This window comes from Trematomus bernacchii, unplaced genomic scaffold (genome assembly GCF_902827165.1).
Source record: "Trematomus bernacchii unplaced genomic scaffold, fTreBer1.1, whole genome shotgun sequence".
NCBI lineage: Eukaryota > Metazoa > Chordata > Actinopteri > Perciformes > Nototheniidae > Trematomus > Trematomus bernacchii.
In genome coordinates, this window is record NW_022987593.1 from 16,018,428 (window position 1) to 16,039,012 (window position 20,585).

Consider the following 20,585-nt stretch of genomic DNA (forward strand, 5'->3'; position numbering starts at 1 on the left):
CTGGGGGCGACAAACACCAGCTTTTCTTAGGAACAGATTTACCTGTAAAAAAAACACAACCGGAAATTAAAAGATTTTCATTCCTTCTATTTGATTGTTTATCTATTATTATTTATCACATATATGCATTTATCTTGTATTTCTCTAGCCCATTTCCTTACATGTTGCGTTGTCCTATTCATTCATTAATCTAATTGTTTAGTTTTGTTCCCATTCATTCCCCGTTTTATCTTAATTTTAGTTTACATTTCTTTGCACAAATTAAAATACACATAAGTAACCAATACAACATTATCTACAGTGCAGGAAGAGGCAGAAAACCCATTTACATAATACATATAATCTAAAAATGTGTTTATGATGTTATACAGAATGCAATATTATCAAAACATTTCTAAAAAGCTTTATTCTGAAGGTACAGTCCAGTGACGTCATCAAGGTGTTGTTCAGGTGATCAGCACACGCGCTTCCTGGAGCGAGGATGTGATTCAGACAAATTAATTTGAGAATCAGGAACTTTACTGAAGAGGAACTCCACATGGTGTTTAGAAAACCCTCCGTTTGTAACGTGTTTTTATAAAGTTTTTTTTTTACTTAAATGTTGTTATCCTCTCCGTGTTGAGGAGGAAGTCGTTTTTACGGTTTTTACGGTGTTTAGTCTCTTAGTTTGAAGGCCTGTCAACATGCTGCTGATCGGTGGTGCGTTCACGGCCCTGCTGCTTCTGCTCTCTGGACTTTCTGCTGCTTTTGGTAAGTAGCTAAAATACATACAGTATTGAAAGAATCACTCGGATATTTAACTTGAATGAAAGTGTGAATATTATGGGTTAAAAGACCGAATTACTAGTACAATTCATGAATTCAAAATCTTATTTAAGTAGAAGTATTATCTGTAAAATTCACTGACAGTGTCATAAATACAGAATATGATTCAGATTGGCTCTTTTCAAAGTGTTCTTATCACATAATATTATTATTTTAACCTGTTTTTGTCACTGAGAAGGAGAAATGTTGTCACTTTTGTAGTGTAGTACTACCAAGGCTTCATGTCCTGTAAGCTCATCACATGATTAGTGTGTACAAAAAGGTTTACCCTGAGCCTGTTTTTCAGGTCTCAGGCTCGAAAATGACATTCCCAGAACAAATGACCATATCTTAACTTCTAAAAGGGGTACATTTATAATCTTTTTTTCTCAAAGCAAGGTTACACCTGTGAGTTGGATGTAGAAGTGTCAGAATCAATATAGATGTTTTTTATTTTAAAGTAAATTCAGATTGAACATAGTAAAAAAATGTAAATTATAGTGTCCGTCCAAAAGAAATAAAAATACTTATAGTGAAAACCACCCTTGAATGATGGGATAGTAGACTAAAAGCTTTAGGAATCCAAACTATAACATAGTATAAGTACCCTGTATCAAGATTGATGCAAAACAAGTGACATTTGACCTTTTTAGAGAGATTTAGCACAAAAAAACCCACTTCTGGGGTCATTTGGGTGGATTTGACCAATCTCTGGCCCCCCTCGGTCGATTTTGACGATTGACATCTCTTTTTAACCGCTGGAGCCAATGGAATCGAGGGGAAGTTCCACATACACACACATGTTACCAAATAAGGAGTGAGAGTGACGCGTAGCCAAAACCGGAAGCTGCGATACACTCTGGTGGCAGCTAATATTAATTCTCCGATTGTTACATAAAAATGGAATTATGGATTATCAATCATTTTTTCAAAGTGACAGACACATTGGATTAACCTTCAGCCGCGTTCTTTCTCGTTTTAATGCCATTGAACACGACTTTTGATCAGAATAACAGCTAAGGTGAGACGATCTCCCGTGTTTGCTCCGTAATGCTACGTGTTGTGATGTCTGTGTTTGCTTCCCCTGTCGCGAGTTCTGATCGCTCAGTGATGATACTAATACCTATATAATCTGTGGAATCTCAGCTTTAATCATATATCTTGTATGTGCAGTTACGATAAGTAATAAGGGTATTTTTACCTTGAGTTCTGTGCGTTAGCATTTTTTCGCTCAGGGGTCATTTAGACGCTTCTTATGAGACTTGTTTTGTTTTGGTAAAAATGGTTCGTACTGTCAGTTAGCTGAGTTTCTTCCCGTTAATCTGGTATGACACATTCATAGGTTTTTAAATATTAAGAAGCCCTGAGACTAGGGCTGTGCGATTATGGCAAAAATCATAATCACGATTATTTTGGTCAATAATTGATATCACGATTATTAAATACGATTATTCATTGACTTTGAAAACGTCAATTTATTGAACTTTAAAACAAATTAAAATAATAATTTGAACAGTATCTGTTTAACTGTTGATTACCCTGAACGTATAATTCAACTGAAAAACCAATAAATAAAATAAATTATACATTTATATTTACATTTAAATAAATAATATCAAAATAATAAATACCAATAAAAAAGATCAACAAATATCTTGGAGCGCACTTCAACAAGCTACTAAACATATATAAATATGATAAAAGCAAAATAATCTTTTTTTTCGATTATGTTGTTTTTGTAATTGTGGCAGGCCAAAATCGTAATTGCGATTAAAAAAACGATTAATTGCACAGCCCTACCTGAGACACAGTTTTGTGAAAAAAAACCCCGCAGCCCCCTCTACGGGGGGCTCTCGGGCTAAACAGGTTAATCAGTAAAATGCACTCAAAGATATTCAGAAATACAAGTTATTATGCACAGCGGCTCTTTTTTTAACACTATTGTTGTCATATGATGTTATATTAGTCCGTTTTTATCAAGGAAAATGAAGTAATGAGTCACTTTTGTAGTACAGTATTAGTAGGGCATCATGTCATGTAAGGAGATCACGTAAAAACATAACTGAGTGTTAAATGTAGTAAAAAGTAAAGTATTTCCTTCTTAGATGATAAGGAGTACAAAGTACAACGTATATAGTCGTGTAAAATGGAAACACTTAACACTGAAGTCCAAGTAGGTCAAAATGGTACTTTGTTACTTTCCATTACTGACTACATATTGCTCTTTGTACTACACTACAATCTTACAATTACAATAGTTACATTGTTTTTGTGGCAAGGGCGTAAAAAAGAAGTACATTTGTCATGAATATGAAAAATAATTCCCATTCATACCTGGATGTTTTGCTGTTGAAATGTCAAAAATGAGCGATCAGACCTGACTTTGGACCCTGACTTTCTGTTACAAATAAAATAAATGCATTTGCAATAGTTAAATAATACAAAAAGACAAGTTAAATTTGAATAAAATATTAAAATGTACTAGAAATAGTAAGCTAATGATTGGTAGCTGATGAAAATAATCTCCATTTATTTTTCTCTGCTTCATTTAACCCTCCTATTCTCTTCGTTTCCCCCCCCTTACTTTGGTGTTGTTTTAACTGCTATTACATTAACACAAAAAACGGTACATATTGTATCAGACTACTGGTATACATAAACAACTGCAGTAAATATACAAAGAATAGACACTGAACATGTATTGCGTGTGCCAGGTGTGATCCATGTGGGGGGATGGGCACATAAGAGCGGGAAATGTATCAAATTGTTCTGTGTTTGTGTGTGCCAGGTGTGATTCACATGGGGGGGTGGGCACATAAGGGGGGGGGGAACACATCTAGAGTGTGTGTGTATGTGTGTGTGAGGGTGTTTGTGTGTGTGTTTTATCTGATCCGGATGGTTACTAATTCCTTTTCTTTATGGCGGTCATTTTTGACCGGGAACACCATGGTTGACTAAATCATCCAAAATTCAATGAAAGTGGTGATCAGCAATTTTATATGTTCAAATGTCTACTGTGAAGGATATCATATAGCCTTAATGCAATCGAATGTAAAACTAAAAAGTTATGATTGATGAAAGTTGTAAATCGGTCAGATTTGACCCGAAGACAACAGGAAAGTTAAACCCCCTGCCCTTAATTAAACATTGTATTAAGTACAACATCCATCCATCTTCTCCCGCTTATCCGTGGTCGGGTCGCGGAGGTAGCAAGTACAACATGATACAGATAAATGCATCTTATCTTCTTTTTTTTAAGAATGACTTGAGCGTGTTTTAACTTGTAGGAGATAATGTTTTGATAAACCTTTTGAGTGACACGATAACATAAAATGTTTCCGTGAGTTATAAATGTGTTCGAGGTCCACGATGCATCTGTTAGTCACCACTATTGTTGTTTATAGCTATTTAATATTTAACTTTGTCAGTAGCCAGATACACTTTCTGTATCCCAAAGAGCTGGAGCTTACATCTTTTTATAACTTATTTGACATCCTAAAAGTAAAGTGAGTGTTTCTGTTAGTCCCTGCCTCTCTCTGTGTGGTCAGACTTCATGGGGTCACATTTCCCCTTCGATTGCTGCTTTGTTGTTTTCTTCTCAGGAACACAACAGCTGTACACAACTAGCTGCTCTTTGATAACATTGTGCTGCGTGCACGTTAAGCGTCCTGCAGCCCTAAACGTTTCTAAATCATTTCACAAGTTTCCCCGCCCTAAATCAGACCGTAAATCAAAGGTCGGGAAATATGTGTTTGCAGATTGTGAAGAAAGGGCGAGCTTTTGATTGACTTCTTTTACATCAGATAACACTTCTAAATATATATAATATCAGATAACGAATGACTGATGCGTGGCTCACCTTTGATTTAAAGGACCTTCCTTAAAGAGGCTTTGTGGGGTTTTCCTTTCCTGTAGTGTGTTATAGGTTTTAGTGCATGTAAATGGTCTGCAAAGGCTAAAATCCCTGTGTTCCCTTCAGAGGGAGTTCCTCTCCCACTCCCCCCCTGCCTGAAACAACTCCATTGGACTCCTTTGTTTACTTCCATAACGTAATGACATTATGAGAGGCCGTCTAGCTCACAACTCATACTTGGTCTTACAAACAATATCAGAATCTCTCATGTACACCACCAGATTCTTTCACACACAGTATCATACCGTCTTTAACGTACTGTCATTCCTTCCTTCAATTACTATCATACTATCATACATAAATAACTATTCTCTCTCACACACAAAAACAAAATCTCTTAAACGCACCATCATACTCTCGTACACACACCACTATCGTCTTTCACAAACAACTATAATCTAATAGAACATTATAATAGTGTATGTGAAAGAGGGTAGTAGTATGTGTGTAATCGGTACACAATGTATGTAAGACAGAATAATAACCTATATAAGAGGGAATAGTATTTCATGTTAATAACAATAGTCATATATGTAAAACAGAATGGCAGTAAATGAAAGGCCGAATAATAGCTTATAAGAGGTAATAATAGTTCATGTGAATGACTCAATGGTATGTGTATAAAACAGAATGATAGGGTGTGTGCATAAGAATAGTTATGAGTGTGAGAGAGTATGATTGAAAAGGAAGTGAGTTTGATTGAAAAGGAAGTTGGACTAAATTCTCAGTTCCTGATTGGCTCTACGTTTTTCGTTTGACGGACACCGCCCAAGAAAGGCAGTAGAATGCTACTAATGTTCCCTATGGCACCTGAACATCAGCAGGAGAGGACTCTTTAAAGTAGAGACACTACATACTGATATACACCTGAACATCAGCAGGAGAGGACTCTTTAAAGTAGAGACACTACATACTGATATACACCTGAACATCAGCAGGAGAGGACTCTTTAAAGTAGAGACACTACATACTGATATACACCAGAACATCAGCAGGAGAGGACTCTTTAAAGTAAAGACACTACATACTGATATACACCTGAACATCAGCAGGAGAGGACTCTTTAAAGTAGAGACACTACATACTGATATACACCAGAACATCAGCAGGAGAGGACTCTTTAAAGTAGAGACACTACATACTGATATACACCTGAACATCAGCAGGAGAGGACTCTTTAAAGTAGAGACACTACATACTGATATACACCTGGACATCAGCAGGAGAGGACTCTTTAAAGTAGAGCCACTACATACTGATATACACCTGAACATCAGCAGGAGAGGACTCTTTAAAGTAGAGGCACTACATACTGATATACACCTGAACATCAACAGGAGAGGACTCTTTAAAGTAGAGACACTACATACTGATATACACCTGGACATCAGCAGGAGAGGACTCTTTAAAGTAGAGACACTACATACTGATATACACCTGGACATCAACAGGAGAGGACTCTTTAAAGTAGAGACACTACATACTGATATACACCTGGACATCAGCAGGAGAGGACTCTTTAAAGTAGAGACACTACATACTGATATACACCTGAACATCAACAGGAGAGGACTCTTTAAAGTAGAGACACTACATACTGATATACACCTGAACATCAGCAGGAGAGGACTCTTTAAAGTAGAGACACTACATACTGAGATACACCTTCAATCTAAAACAAAACAACAAACAAATAACACATAGCACATGTTGAAGAGCTCTTTAGACAAGGCACGTTTATTTATACAGCACATTTCAACCAAACGCAATTCAAAGTGCTTTACATAAACATTAAAAGCATTGAGACAAAGTGCAACAGAATCACATACTATGACATTAAAATACATTTAAAAACAGTCATGAAAAAGCCAAGAGAATACAAAGTAAAACAGAATAAGACAGGTTTAAAAATACTAAAATAAAAGTTACAGTGCAAGTATGAATATGTATTTGTTTTAATAATAACTAAACGCTGCTTCTGCATGTTCCCTGCATGTGGAACATATTAGGAACCTTTAATAACAATTATTTTATTGGTTAATATTACTTTATAAGACACTCCCAGTGATGCATTCATTCTGCTGAAAGACTACAAAGGGGAGGAATGCTGCAGAGCAATAACGACTTCATAAACTCTGACTCCCTTCTTCTTGCTTATCGGTGCCAGATACCTGTCAGCTGAGGTGTTTAGATGATGATACAAAGCTGCAGCATTAAAGGTGTGTTACTGTAATGAATAGATTAAACTTCACAACTATTTAAAACAGCTTTAAGCTTTGTGATGATAAGTCTTGGAAGAGGTACTCGGATCCTTTACCTTCGTACAAATACTGTGATCGTAAAATACTCCACCACAAGTAAAAGTCCTGATTTTAAAAGGTATAAGTGAATGAAAAAAGTAAAAAAGTAATAGCATCAAAATATATGTACTTGTTCATGTCTCTTCTACATCAACATGTGTCCCCTCTTCTTCATGTCTCTTCTACATCACCATGTGTCCCCTCTTCTTCATGTCTCTTCTACATCATGTGTCCCCTCTTCTTCATGTCTCTTCTACATCAACACGTGTCCCCTCTTCCTCATGTCTCTTCTACATCAACATGTGTCCCCTCTTCTTCATGTCTCTTCTACATCACCATGTGTCCCCTCTTCTTCATGTCTCTTCTACATCATGTGTCCCCTCTTCTTCATGTCTCTTCTACATCAACATGTGTCCCCTCTTCTTCATGTCTCTTCTACATCAACATGTGTCCCCTCTTCTTCATGTCTCTTCTACATCAACATGTGTCCCCTCTTCTCCATGTCTCTTCTACATCAACATGTGTCCCCTCTTCTTCATGTCTCTTCTACATCAACATGTGTCCCCTCTTCTTCATGTCTCTTCTACATCAACATGTGTCCCCTCTTCTCCATGTCTCTTCTACATCAACATGTGTCCCCTCTTTTCATGTCTCTTCTACATCAACATGTGTCCCCTCTTCTTCATGTCTCTTCTACATCAACATGTGTCCCCTCTTCTTCATGTCTCTTCTACATCAACATGTGTCCCCTCTTCTTCATGTCTCTTCTACATCAACATGTGTCCCCTCTTCCTCATGTCTCTTCTACATCAACATGTGTCCCCTCTTCTTCATGTCTCTTCTACATCAACATGTGTCCCCTCTTCTTCATGTCTCTTCTACATCAACATGTGTCCCCTCTTCTTCATGTCTCTTCTACATCAACATGTGTCCCCTCTGTGTAAAGAGATTCTGAAAGTTTCAGGAAAAAATATTCTCTCTCTTTTTGTCCTGATCCATTTATATAAAAACCTGTCTGAAAATGAGCTGATCAGATTTTGGTCACTTCATGATGTCATAACGATTTTTTCGGCTTGTGTAACCATTAGCCAATCACCAACCAAGGTAACCCCCCCCCACCTTATCACCTGAATCTCCTCCTAGAGCACCATTAGGTGCGTTCACACCGCAGTACTTTTCCCACAAAGGTTCATCAGAACTTAGTTCATCAGAACTCTTTAGTTCTCATGAACTAAGTACAGATCACGTTCACACCGGAATAAGTTCCCTGAGGGTGGATTAGGCAAATGAAGCCGCTGACGTCACTTCTTCTTCTTCTGCTTTGGGTTTACTGGCAGGCCGCAAACAACTTCACGGCGTATACTGCCACCCGGAGTCCCCGGCCGGAAGTCCCCGGCCGGAAGTCCCCGGAGTTGGGGACTGGCTTCAGTAGAAGCTGCTGGGACTCCCAGCAGCTTCTACTGAAGCCTTCCGAGTAAATTGCCAGAACGCCGACACCTCCTCATCTCCACCGCTCCCATGTTTTTTTTTGTGTTGCCATAAGTTAGTCTCTCTGCGTTTCTGCGCTGGGCTAATGCTAATGCTAACAATGCTAATGCGAGGATAATAAAATGGCGGCTTCACAAAACTTTTTGGGAGTTTTACGGGGCGTGGTTTGCGTTCCGCCCAGCCAATCAGACATAGGAACCTTTTTCTCCCACGAAAGGAAAAGGGGGTAAAAAGGTTTTCATTAACTAATTTTAGTTCCGGATTTTTTTGGTGTGAACGCAACATTTCGGAACTATATCGGAACTAAAGTGGGAAAAGTACTGCGGTGTGAAAGCGCCTAAAGTGTTCTTTTGTTATGACCTGGCTCAAAAGGCCACAACAAAGGAGACACACCATATTAGTCAGAGCGGAGCACGACTCCTGACTTTTCCCTGTGTTTTATTTATTGTCTTTTATTGTGATTATAGAAATGTGTTTTTATGTGATTGTAGTTATTACATGTACAGCACTTTGGCCCGACCAAAAATCGCTTTTAAATGTGCTTTATAAATAAACCTTGATTTGATTTGATTTGACATCAACGGTTAACAAAATATGTTTATTAAAGCAAGTGATTAAAATTAGCCAAATTAATCAAGTGCAAAGTAAGTAAAGCATGAGGTGAGGACGTCAGTGGTATCAGTAATGTAAATGCAGGGTGAGGATTGCATGAACATGTGTGAGGGTGTTGAGGTGCACAAAGTAAAACAACTGAAATAACTTTAACATACGCAACCGAGCCGGGTGCCTGCAGGAGAAAGCAGAGGGAAGACAGAGAGGAGCAGAGGCTTTAAATAGCTGCACGGCACCAGACCCAGGTGCCCTGAGTTACTGCAATCAAGGCAACCAAGACAGCAAAGCCACACCCTGACCGTTCCTCAATGTCGAGTAGAGCTGCTGCAGAGCCATTATTTCATGTATACTACATCATCGAGTGGCGCCGAAGGACTGTTTAAATGCATGTTAAATGCCCAGCATTCTGCGCCACTCGATGACGTGGTATACTTGAAATAGTGGCTCTGCAGCAGGTTTACTTGACATTGAGAAACGGCCCCTCTCTAGATGAACCCACGGGGGCATCACATTTTTAACCAAATATCTCTCAGAGGGGCGTGGGGAGTGGCTCCTTATTTTCATCTACAGTAACAGACAGAGAATCAGCACTTTGGAAACAGGGCTGAAACAGAGGGGATTATGGGATGCTGCAATGATCTGTTTGGTGTTTCAGCCAATCAGAGACAGGCTCTGGATATATCTGAGACCTATAATATATAGATGAAGAACAGTATAATAGGGGACCCTTAAAGGTAGGGTAGGTAATTTTGGAGAAACCAGCTCGGGTGCGCAAGAATTTGAAAATACACAACCGGAGAAAATCTGCCACTTCCTTACAGAGCCCCTCCTCCAACACACACGAACGCGCACATGACCAATGAGGGCACGAGATAAGTTTGTGCACAGATGGAAGGCTGACGGTAGGTAGGTAGGCCATCCAGTTATTTTAGTCGGGCCGGCTCAGATGATTGGTCGTGCTTTTTACAGTACTACGGCTTCCACAGATGACATTTTTTTATGGATTTTTTGTCAAAGCACTTAAGATATTCATTGCTATCGGGATGTTAAGAGCATTCCATGGAATATAACAAAAAGTGTATCTCGAGCCGGTTTCTCAAACTTACCTACCACACCTTTAAGTGTATGAAAAAAAGTAATAACATCAAAATATATAAGGTAGCAGTCTTGACTGGCCTTAAAGTACAACATGTAAAAGTACTCATTCTGCACACTTGGGTCAGTGGGTAATTTCCTAACTATATTCCACCTCTGGTGACGATCCATTTGAACTTTCCCCTCTCTTCTTTCCTGCAGTTCCTCCACCAACAAACCTGACTGTGAGCTGCACGAACCTCGACGTGTCGCTGAGCTGGGAGTTCAGCGAGCAGCAAACAGGCACCGAATTCAAGATAGATGTCAAAGGATCTGATAAGTGAGACTTCTAAACTAATATTTAAAATAATACATTACCAGGATGTAAACAAGTGATGTAAGCTGCTTTGGAAAAAAAAATATATATATATATATTGTTATTTTAATGTTCTTTATTCTTACATGTTGTTCTTTTTGTTTGCCTTCACTAATTAATTAAAATGTATATTCTATATTAATCTTGTGACTTTTTTTAATATTATTAAGTCAGAGGATTCAAATTTGGGTTTTATGCCTCTTTTTGAACTGTATATTATCTGTTATGTTTGTTTATCTTTATGCAAGAACATTTTAGTTTTTGTAATGTTTTTTTGATGCCTTTAAGAAGGCATTTGGTTAACACAATGCATAGATTACAAATATAATCAGAGGTGGAAGTAATACTCAGATCTTTTACTTGAGTAAAAGTAGAAGTACCAGAGTGTTGGAATACTCTGGTACAGTAAAAGTCCTGCATTCAAAATGTTACTCGTATAAAAGTATTATCATCAAAATATAGTGAAAGTAGTGACAGTAAAAGTAGTCATTGTGCAGATTGGTCCATTTCAGAATAATATATATGATATGTTTTATAATGATTGATCATTAAAGTGTTATAAAAGCTGGTAAAGGTGCAGCTAGTTTGAATGACTTTGTATACTGCAGGGTAGCTTGTGAATTTACTCCAGGTGGAACTAAAGTCTGATTTAACACTTGATTATATTTCACATCATTCATCCAGATCTGTGAAGTAACTGAAGGTATTAAATACATGTAGTAGAGTAAAAGTACACCATTTACCTCTGAATTGTAGAGGAGTAGAAGTACAACGTAGCATAACATGAATTACTCAAGTCCCTTAAAGTTATAGTACTTGAGTAATTGTACTTAGTCACTTCACACCGCTGATTAAAATACTACCTTGGTGGCGACAATCTGATCTGATCTAATGTATTAAATTCAAGGATTCCTCTGTTGTGTTGCAGCAAAGAAATACATACATTTTGGGTGAAAGAGCGTCACTTTGATCTGAGCCACTTCGTCTGGGAATCTGAGGCTCGCTTCATGGCTTTCTTAGGAGTCAATGTGACAGCAGTTCAGGGAGGAAACCGGTCTAAAGAAGCAAAGACCTCCTTCACCTTTAACAGCTTAAAGGAAGCTCATAAAAAATGTGAGTACATGCAGATGGCTGCCCTTTATTTAATCATAAAAGTCCAATATCTTTGATTATCTTTTTAAGTCATTATATATATATATATATTGTCCCATCAAAGTCAAATCTTTCAGTTTGTGTGTACAGACAGAGAGATTGAAATACCGTTTCCCACAATCCAGAATACAAAAATACAAATATATCTATATACCTACATACACAATCAACAGACACATTTATACATATGCACACATTAAGACATAAATAAAAGCACAACAATCAATATATAGAAAATAAGAATAATTAATAAGTTATAAGTGCAATCACTTTAATCAATTATACAGTGCTCTAAGAAAATGTATTTTATTTATATTATATTATATTATATTATAATGTTATGATTAAAAATATTATAAAAATGTATGTATTACAATGATTGTCATTATCATTAAAAAATAATAATATTAGTAATGGGAATATCTTTTAAAGGTCCCATGTCATGGCCATTTCTACTGATCATCACTCCATTGTTGAGGTCTACTAGAATAGATTTACATTGTTCAATGTTCCAAACTCACATTGGTTTCTCATACAGCATCTCTGTATAGTATGTGTATTCACTCTCTGTCCTAAACGGCTTGTTGGAGCTCCTGCCCCCCCCCCCTCCCTATGAGCCCAGTGTGCTCTGATTGGTCAGCTCGCCCACTTTGTTCTGATGAGTCCACCACCGTTACAGCGGAACATCAGTGATTATGTGTTACAATTAGTGTCTCTTAATTTTCAAAGATGGAAACTTTCCACGGGAATTTATGGAAATAAACTGGGAATTTTCAAAATTGAAGGTTGGCTCTTCGTAGGGAACTTAAATATAGTTGGGGAAAGTATATTTTAGCATAATCTTGACTAAAACAAACAGATGCCATTCAAGTACACTTGAATATCCATGCCATAGCACACTGCTTACTGCATGGCTATTGAGACAAAGGTTCGCAACAGGCTCACAAATGTGAGAGTGGAAAAAGTGGTTGGCATTCGGGCAAACCTAAGGCTCTTTGAGCCGGACACAGAGCCATCCTCAACAAGGCTGGACAGTGACACTGAAGAGGAAGACTCAGAGTGTGATGTTGATGAGGCCCAAGAAGAGCCCGTTGACTGAAAAGGGTTTAGCAAAAAATGCAGAGGATTGCTTGAAGGAAGATTTGCATGTTTAATGGGACTTTGTGGAGGGAGAGGGGCTCTTTTCATTTAACATGTTGAATGGGACTTTGTGGGGATTTTTGGATGGGGGGTGCATTTTTGTTCATTTTTTAATGAGTGGGGTTGGGGGGGATGAGTAACATTTAACTCAACATTCCTGTTTTCGTTCTTCAATGACTCAAATAATTGTTCAATAAAATAATTAAAACTTGTTCTGTTCTACTTAAAAAAAAGAAATTTCATGTTTTTTTGTTTAATTTTGCATCGAATATTTCCAAAATTCCCCAGCTTAACTTCCCATGGAAATGTTCCGCCCCTTTGCAACCCTAGTTACAATGGCGTTTGTTAGCAACCAGAAAATGACACCAGTAATGACAAACAGATCAGAATGCTGCGTGGGGTCTGGGTGCCGTGTTGGCGGGACGTTGCGGGGCTCGCTGCTGCGGAAAGTGTGAGCTGGCTCACTGGGGTCGTTTCCTGGTTGCTGCGTGGGGTCTGCGAGACAGCGAGACACCGCGAAACTCACCTGAACTCAGCCTGAGCACACACACACACACACTCTGTCTTTTCTGTGTTAGAGTTTTACTCGCTACAGGGTATACTTTGAGGGTTTGTGACTTTGCAGACCGTTCACATGCAGAAAAAGCTACATAACACACAAGGGGACGGGTAATAACCGGAAAAGCATGACATGAGACCTTTAAATTATTATTGCGATTATTATTAAAAAGATTATAACAAAGTTTATTTATATGCATGCATTAAAGGGGAAAATTATTATAACTACAAAAGTGCTTTGAAATAAATATAAATATTTAATGATAATAAATATTATAATAATGTTATTACTTTTTATGGGCATGCCTCTCGACATTTAATAGTCTGAAAACCTATTATTATTATTACATATTATAATATTGCTGGCTCAGGCTCGCCTTAAACATCCTCCTGGGTCTTTTTTATTTTATTTTAATATCTTTTCAAACCTATTAACATGACTTATTACATTCGCATTGCCATTTTGTCAATTCTATCGTCTAGGAGGTTGTCATTTCATTATGTTTTTTTTCTTTTATTTGTTGATCTGTACACGCTATTGGGCTTTATACACTACCAGTGTACCACTACCTCATGAAGCTGACTGAGAGAAGCCAAGAGTGTGCAAAGCTGTCATCAAGGCAACATTGGGCTAATTTGAAGAATCTAAAACATTTTATTTTAACACTTTTTTGTTTACTAGATAATTCCATATGTGTTCTTTTATAGTTTTGATGTCTTCAGTATTAATCTACAATGTAGAAAAAAAAAAAAATGGGGAGGTGTGTCAAAACTTTTGACTGGTACTGTACATTTAATTTAAATTTTAAATTTGAATCATAATATATGCTGCAACAAAAACAATTTCCCAAATTGGGATCAATAAAGTACCATCTTATCTTATCTTATCTTATCTTATCTTATAAGTTTTACAAATGTCTCTTGGCAGGTCAGTTGGTTTTCCCCCATGTGGATCTGGTGGAGACGCGTTTAGGACACACGCTTATCTTCAAGAATCCTCTCCACTACTACGAGAAGCTGAAGCAGGCTACCATCGGATCAAATGGGGCCTCCTTTAAATTTGAATCTGCCTCTTCCAAAAAGGTAAGTTTAATAAAGAAGGGCTGCACAATTAATAACAATTTAATCAGAATCACATGAGGCGCAATATTTGTTACAGCCAACATATGTGTGACTATCATCCTGAATCAAGGACTCTCTCAAAAAAAATACCATGATTATTTTAAAGGGTTCCTATTCTGCACATTTTCCGGTTCATATCAGTATGTAGTGTCTCTACTTTAAAGAGTCCTCTCCTGCTGATGTTCAGGTGTATATCAGTATGTAGTGTCTCTACTTTAAAGAGTCCTCTCCTGCTGATGTTCAGATGTATATTAGTATGTAGTGTCTCTACTTTAAAGAGTCCTCTCCTGCTGATGTTCAGGTGTATATCAGTATGTAGTGTCTCTACTTTAAAGAGTCCTCTCCTGCTGATGTTCAGGTGTATATCAGTATGTAGTGTCTCTACTTTAAAGAGTCCTCTCCTGCTGATGTTCAGGTGTATATCAGTATGTAGTGTCTCTACTTTAAAGAGTCCTCTCCTGCTGATATTCAGGTGTATATCAGTATGTAGTGTCTCTACTTTAAAGAGTCCTCTCCTGCTGATGTTCAGGTGTATATCAGTATGTAGTGTCTCTACTTTAAAGAGTCCTCTCCTGCTGATGTTCAGGTGTATATCAGTATGTAGTGTCTCTACTTTAAAGAGTCCTCTCCTGCTGATGTTCAGGTGTATATCAGCATGTAGTGTCTCTACTTTAAAGAGTTCTCTCCTGCTGATGTTCAGGTGTATATCAGTATGTAGTGTCTCTACTTTAAAGAGTTATCTCCTGCTGATGTTCAGGTGTATATCAGTATGTAGTGTCTCTACTTTAAAGAGTCCTCTCCTGCTGATGTTCAGGTGTATATCAGTATGTAGTGTCTCTACTTTAAAGAGTCCTCTCCTGCTGATGTTCAGGTGTATATCAGTATGTAGTGTCTCTACTTTAAAGAGTCCTCTCCTGCTGATGTTCAGGTGTATATCAGTATGTAGTGTCTCTACTTTAAAGAGTCCTCTCCTGCTGATGTTCAGGTGTATATCAGTATGTAGTGTCTCTACTGTAACATGTCTCCATGCTTTAATGTTCAAAGAGCTCTTTATTTTTCTCATACTGCCTGCCTCTTTTCACCCTCTGTCTGAGAGCCCAGTCTGCTCTGATTGGTTAGCTGGCCAGTTCTGTTGTGATTGGTCAACCTGCTTAGAGATGTCCCGCCCCTTAGTCTATTAAGTACAATGTGTTGAAGCGCCAGCCAATAGAAGTATGTTACATAGGGATGTCACTTTGTTATGGAAGAAAAAAACGAGATATGATCAATAACTTAAATATTGTAAATGTGTACTCCGTATTAAGAAAAGCAACGTTAATGTTTATTCTCCATGTTCTGTGACTTTCAGGATCATTTTGACGGAAAATGCGACAGGCCGCAGGAAAACTGCAAACTTGCTATTGTGTTCGCTGCGGACGTGGAGAAGTGTGTGAAGCTGAAGGGAGAGCTGTTTGGAAGTAACTCTATTGACCAAGTCGTGTTCAGACAGACCGCCAAAATCTGTGCCGAACCAGAAGAGAGTGAGTACGAACTAGAAATACCTGCAGTATACTGTTGTTCCCATTTACAAATATTAAATGGTGCGGCCAAATGGGAAATAAATTAATCAAGCAGGTTTTTCTAACATACAAATACACAGCATGGACACAGCCATCAACAGGAAGTGGAGGAAGAAGTACTCAGATGTTGTACTTTTGATCCTCCAGGTCTTACGATGGTTCTGACAACATTTGAAGTCGGTCGGATTAAAACATTTGGAGCAGTTTGTTAAAGTATGGCACGTGTAAAATACAAAATCAAGCCATAAAATGCACGTGATTCAAAATGGCAGACTTCCTGTTGGATTTACAATATGACGCCCTAAGGCTTTTTTGTGTGTCTCAACTTGCTACATATACTTAGGAAGTTTCAGACTCATAGGTGAAATGTCAACGATGAACAGCCTTTTAACAACTTTGTAGAAGCGGCTAAAGAGCATTTTGCCTCCACCAAAGAACAAGACCCCTGAAATACACATGTTTTCCCCAGTCCTGACAATCCTGCCCCAAAAAATCCACTGTCACAGCACGTTTAAGCCCAAAGAAACGTGAAACAAAAACGTTATAAGGATTTCAATAAGATAAGATTAACTTCCCAATTCTGGAAATGTTTTCGTTGCAGCAGCATAAAACAAAACAAGGCGAAGGTCCTTCCCTCTGACTTTGTCGATGTTCGGATCCTAATAATAATAATAAGCGAAATCAAAATATGTGTAAGGAGCCCTGGACCAGAAGCTGCGTGGCTTTCTGGGTCAGGAGGGGACGTATCCTCCTGATGTTGTAAAGAGTGTATCTGCAGCAGCGGGTTGTAGCAGCGATGTTTGCAGTGAAGGACAGTTTGTTATCTAGGGTCACACCCAGATTCCTTGCAGTCTGAGTCGGGGGAAACAACAGAGGGGCCGATGTTGATTGTTAGGTCAAGAGTGGGACAATCTTTTCCAGGAAGGAAAAGCAGTTCAGTCTTGTCAAGGTTGAGCTTGAGGTGGTGAGTAGACATCCACTGAGAGATGTCTGCTAGACAAGCAGAGATGCGTGCGACAACCTGCATTATACATTACGGGAAAATAAACATTTGAACGTCTCTGTAAAATAACACTGTAATATGAATGAACACTTTTGCTAAATCAGAACATGTCCAATCAATAAACAAAGTTCAATGTGTTTTTATTGCAGAGGATCTTACGGTGGCTCTGGTTGTATTGCTGTTCGTCCTCGGCATTGTAATCGTTGTGATTATAATTATCATCATCAAGGTGAAAGCCTGGACGATGGAGAGCCCCTGCACACCTCCTTCTCTGGTAAGAAGAAATGGAAGAACCCCAAACGTATTATGTGTAATTACGAGGGTTGGGTAGATGTGTATAACTTTTGATATCTTTTCAGTAATCCAAAAATAAATGTGTTTCTAATGCTTTGTTACTTATTTGAAAAGACTGTACTGTCATTTATATTAAAGAGGATATATTAATCTCATATTCAGGTTCATATCAGTATGTAGTGTCTCTACTTTAAAGAGTCCTCTCCTGCTGATGATCAGGTGTATATCAGTATGTAGTGTCTCTACTTTAAAGAGTCCTCTCCTGCTGGTGTTCAGGTGTATATCAGTATGTAGTGTCTCTACTTTAAAGAGTCCTCTCCTGCTGATGTTCAGGTGTATATCAGCATGTAGTGTCTCTACTTTAAAGAGTCCTCTCCTGCTGATGATCAGGTGTATATCAGTATGTAGTGTCTCTACTTTAAAGAGTTCTCTCCTGCTGATGTTCAGGTGTATATCAGTATGTAGTGTCTCTACTTTAAAGAGTCCTCTCCTGCTGATGTTCAGGTGTATATCAGTATGTAGTGTCTCTACTTTAAAGAGTTCTCTCCTGCTGATGATCAGGTGTATATCAGTATGTAGTGTCTCTACTTTAAAGAGTTCTCTCCTGCTGATGTTCAGGTGTATATCAGTATGTAGTGTCTCTACTTTAAAGAGTTCTCTCCTGCTGATGATCAGGTGTATATCAGTATGTAGTGTCTCTACTTTAAAGAGTTCTCTCCTGCTGATGTTCAGGTGAACAAACGAATTGTTCGGTACAGTCACATCATCGCAGAATATCACACATGATCGCAATTAAGTAGTAAGAAGTAACTGCAATTTGTTATTTTTTCCATATCATTCAGCACTACATCTGACCCAACCTTTCTTAATAATGTGCTTAAGTTGCAGAATCACAGAGAAGGAGAAGATGGACCTTTACTAATTAAAGAAGACTTGACTCACATCAGTGTTGTTACACTGTTCGACCAGCCCGTCAACCCTTCTTCAGTCGGGTCCGAGGAGGAAGAGGAGAACAGCAGAGACGACAACAGAGACGACAACAACAGAGACGACAACAACAGAGACGACGACAACAGAGAGGACAACAACAGAGAGGGTTTGCAGCCTCCTGATGCGGCGTACTCTGATGGAGGACTTCTGGAGGAAAACATTACATCACATGATGATGATGATTTGGCTGTCAGCTCCAAGGAGGAAGAGGAGGCCAGCAGAGACAGCAGCACAGACAGCAGCAGAGACAGCAGCGGATACCTAAGCAGAGAGGGTGTGCAGCCTCCTGATGCCGCGTACTCTGATGGAGGTATTCTGGAGGAAAACATGAAAGATGATGATGATGATTTGGCTGTGAGCTCCAAGGAAGAAGAGGAGGCCAGCACAGACAGCAGCAGAGACAGCAGCAGATACCTAAGCAGAGAGGGTGTGCAGCCTCTCGATGCGGCGCACTCTGATGGAGGACTTCTGGAGGAAAACATTAGTGATGATTCTGCGAAAACTCAGACTATTGAAACGGTGGAGTCGATACGATCACACTACGATCGCCCTCACGCTCCGTAGGTGGATATCGGTGACAGGGACTAAGCTTACCGCGAGAGGTGAAAAGAAACCTAAAAAGACGACTTTATTCTGGATTAAAAGTCATTTTCTCGTGGTTTGGACCTCTCTATACTTTGCATTACAAACAAGTGCACTCATGGAGGTGGTGCCTTTTCTCAAGAAGGGACAAAGACAGTTAAACCTTCTACTTTGTGATTGCACTGGTAAACATCTACCAATGTTTAAGTATATCTTTGGTTTGCCTTGTGGCTGTTTTTTAGAGGCAATTCGAGGGGAAAAGGCGGATTGTTTCAACGGCTGCAACACAAACAGGATGTGATTTAAGATTTGAGCCTGTTTACCGAACATGTGGAGAAACTTAACATGAAACCTCAGCCTCATGTATATCACTTTAACTATATTTATACAATAACACAGTAGTTAGCATTGCTGTTTGACTCTGTTGTACCCGGGAAACGAAGCGGTGATCTTCAAGTCTCCTGAAGTCTACTTTAACACAACGTACATTATTTTACCTCAAGGGAACACGCTCCATAAGAAGTATGATCGCTCTTATAGTCTCTAAGTGTCCACTCTTATATTCTCTAAGTATCGGCTAAAACTTGTGGATGTTTGTGCAGCTGTTATTCATGAAGGGAAAGGCTCCATGTCTTGTTTTTACATTTAGGGGTTTGGTTCTTAAAAAGGGACATTTTACATTTTTTTTTACATTTTATTTGTAATATATATATATATATATATACAGTGGCGGCCGGTCCATAGGGGCGCTAGGGGCGCCGCCCCACCTCTTCCCATATTGATAAAAATAAATAATAATTAAAATTAAAATAAAAAAAAAAAAATATGTTTAAAAAAATATATATGTTTTTATTTTTATTTTTAATGAACAAGGTAAATATTATATAATTGGTATCAGTAAAATGTATAATCTACAATAAAATCTCGTTTAAAATTGTGTTACGATGTCTAAAGTTACTGATAAGTCACATGTTTCCTGCCTGGCCTTGCCCATGCACCTTCTCTCGTCTGGGCGCTAAGAGAGGAGCCTTCAACCAGTGCAGCAGCAGCCACCAGCAGCTGACTGTTGCTATCTGTAACGTGTAAACTATGCCGCGAAAATATAATTTCAGCCAATTAGCGTCGTCAAAGATGACGGTCACCGGGCGCCAATGTCAGCGCCCAGTGCAGTCTGTGAGTAGTTTGGACAGTGACTCGTATCCGGTTGACGCAGTAGTTGATGAGGATGGCTTCGTGTGCAGGTGGAGTCTCCGGACCTCGGTCCGCGCCTAATTCTGTTCAAGAGCTAATCTCCAATCCTTTCGAAAGGAGAAGTTTGGCAGATAAATTGTTGCTTAAAGACCTTGCACCGGACCAACCCGATTTGAATATATCGCAGCAATCTCGTGAAAAAGACAACATTTATACACGAGGCTTCACAAGTAGCTGGTACACAAGAAAGGCTTGGCTAGCTGGATGCAAACAGGTAAATGCTGTCTTTTGTTTCCCATGCTTGGATATCACTTTATATGTAGAGAGGAGGTTTCCCATGGTTGTTAGAAGTTTATTAATAAGTGGGCATTTATCACAGAAGTGATTGTTCTGTCTCCACGTTTGTTGCATTGTCTGTGATGTATTT

At 38.6% G+C, this 20,585-nt stretch overlaps 1 protein-coding gene across 1 annotated transcript; it reads left to right on the forward strand.

Annotated features, from left to right (window-relative positions):
* Positions 1–482: 482 nt before the first annotated feature.
* On the forward strand, positions 483–19,708 carry ifngr1 (interferon gamma receptor 1). Its single transcript, XM_034129763.1, has 7 exons — positions 483–750; positions 10,414–10,531; positions 11,496–11,680; positions 14,346–14,500; positions 15,888–16,059; positions 17,251–17,375; positions 18,278–19,708. The coding sequence occupies exons 1-7, from the start codon at positions 684–686 to the stop codon at positions 18,947–18,949; spliced, it is 1,494 nt and encodes a 497-aa protein (XP_033985654.1). The 5' UTR covers positions 483–683; the 3' UTR covers positions 18,950–19,708.
* The last annotated feature ends 877 nt before the right edge of the window (positions 19,709–20,585 follow it).

Excerpts from the sequence above, each read along its gene's own strand:
- ifngr1 (XM_034129763.1), top strand. The coding sequence starts at position 684 with ATGCTGCTGATCGGTGGTGCGTTCACGGCCCTGCTGCTTCTGCTCTCT. Across the intron at positions 10,532-11,495 it reads GATGTCAAAGGATCTGATAA|CAAAGAAATACATACATTTT; the intron begins GTGAGACTTCTA and ends GTTGTGTTGCAG. Across the intron at positions 16,060-17,250 it reads CTGTGCCGAACCAGAAGAGA|AGGATCTTACGGTGGCTCTG; the intron begins GTGAGTACGAAC and ends TTTTTATTGCAG.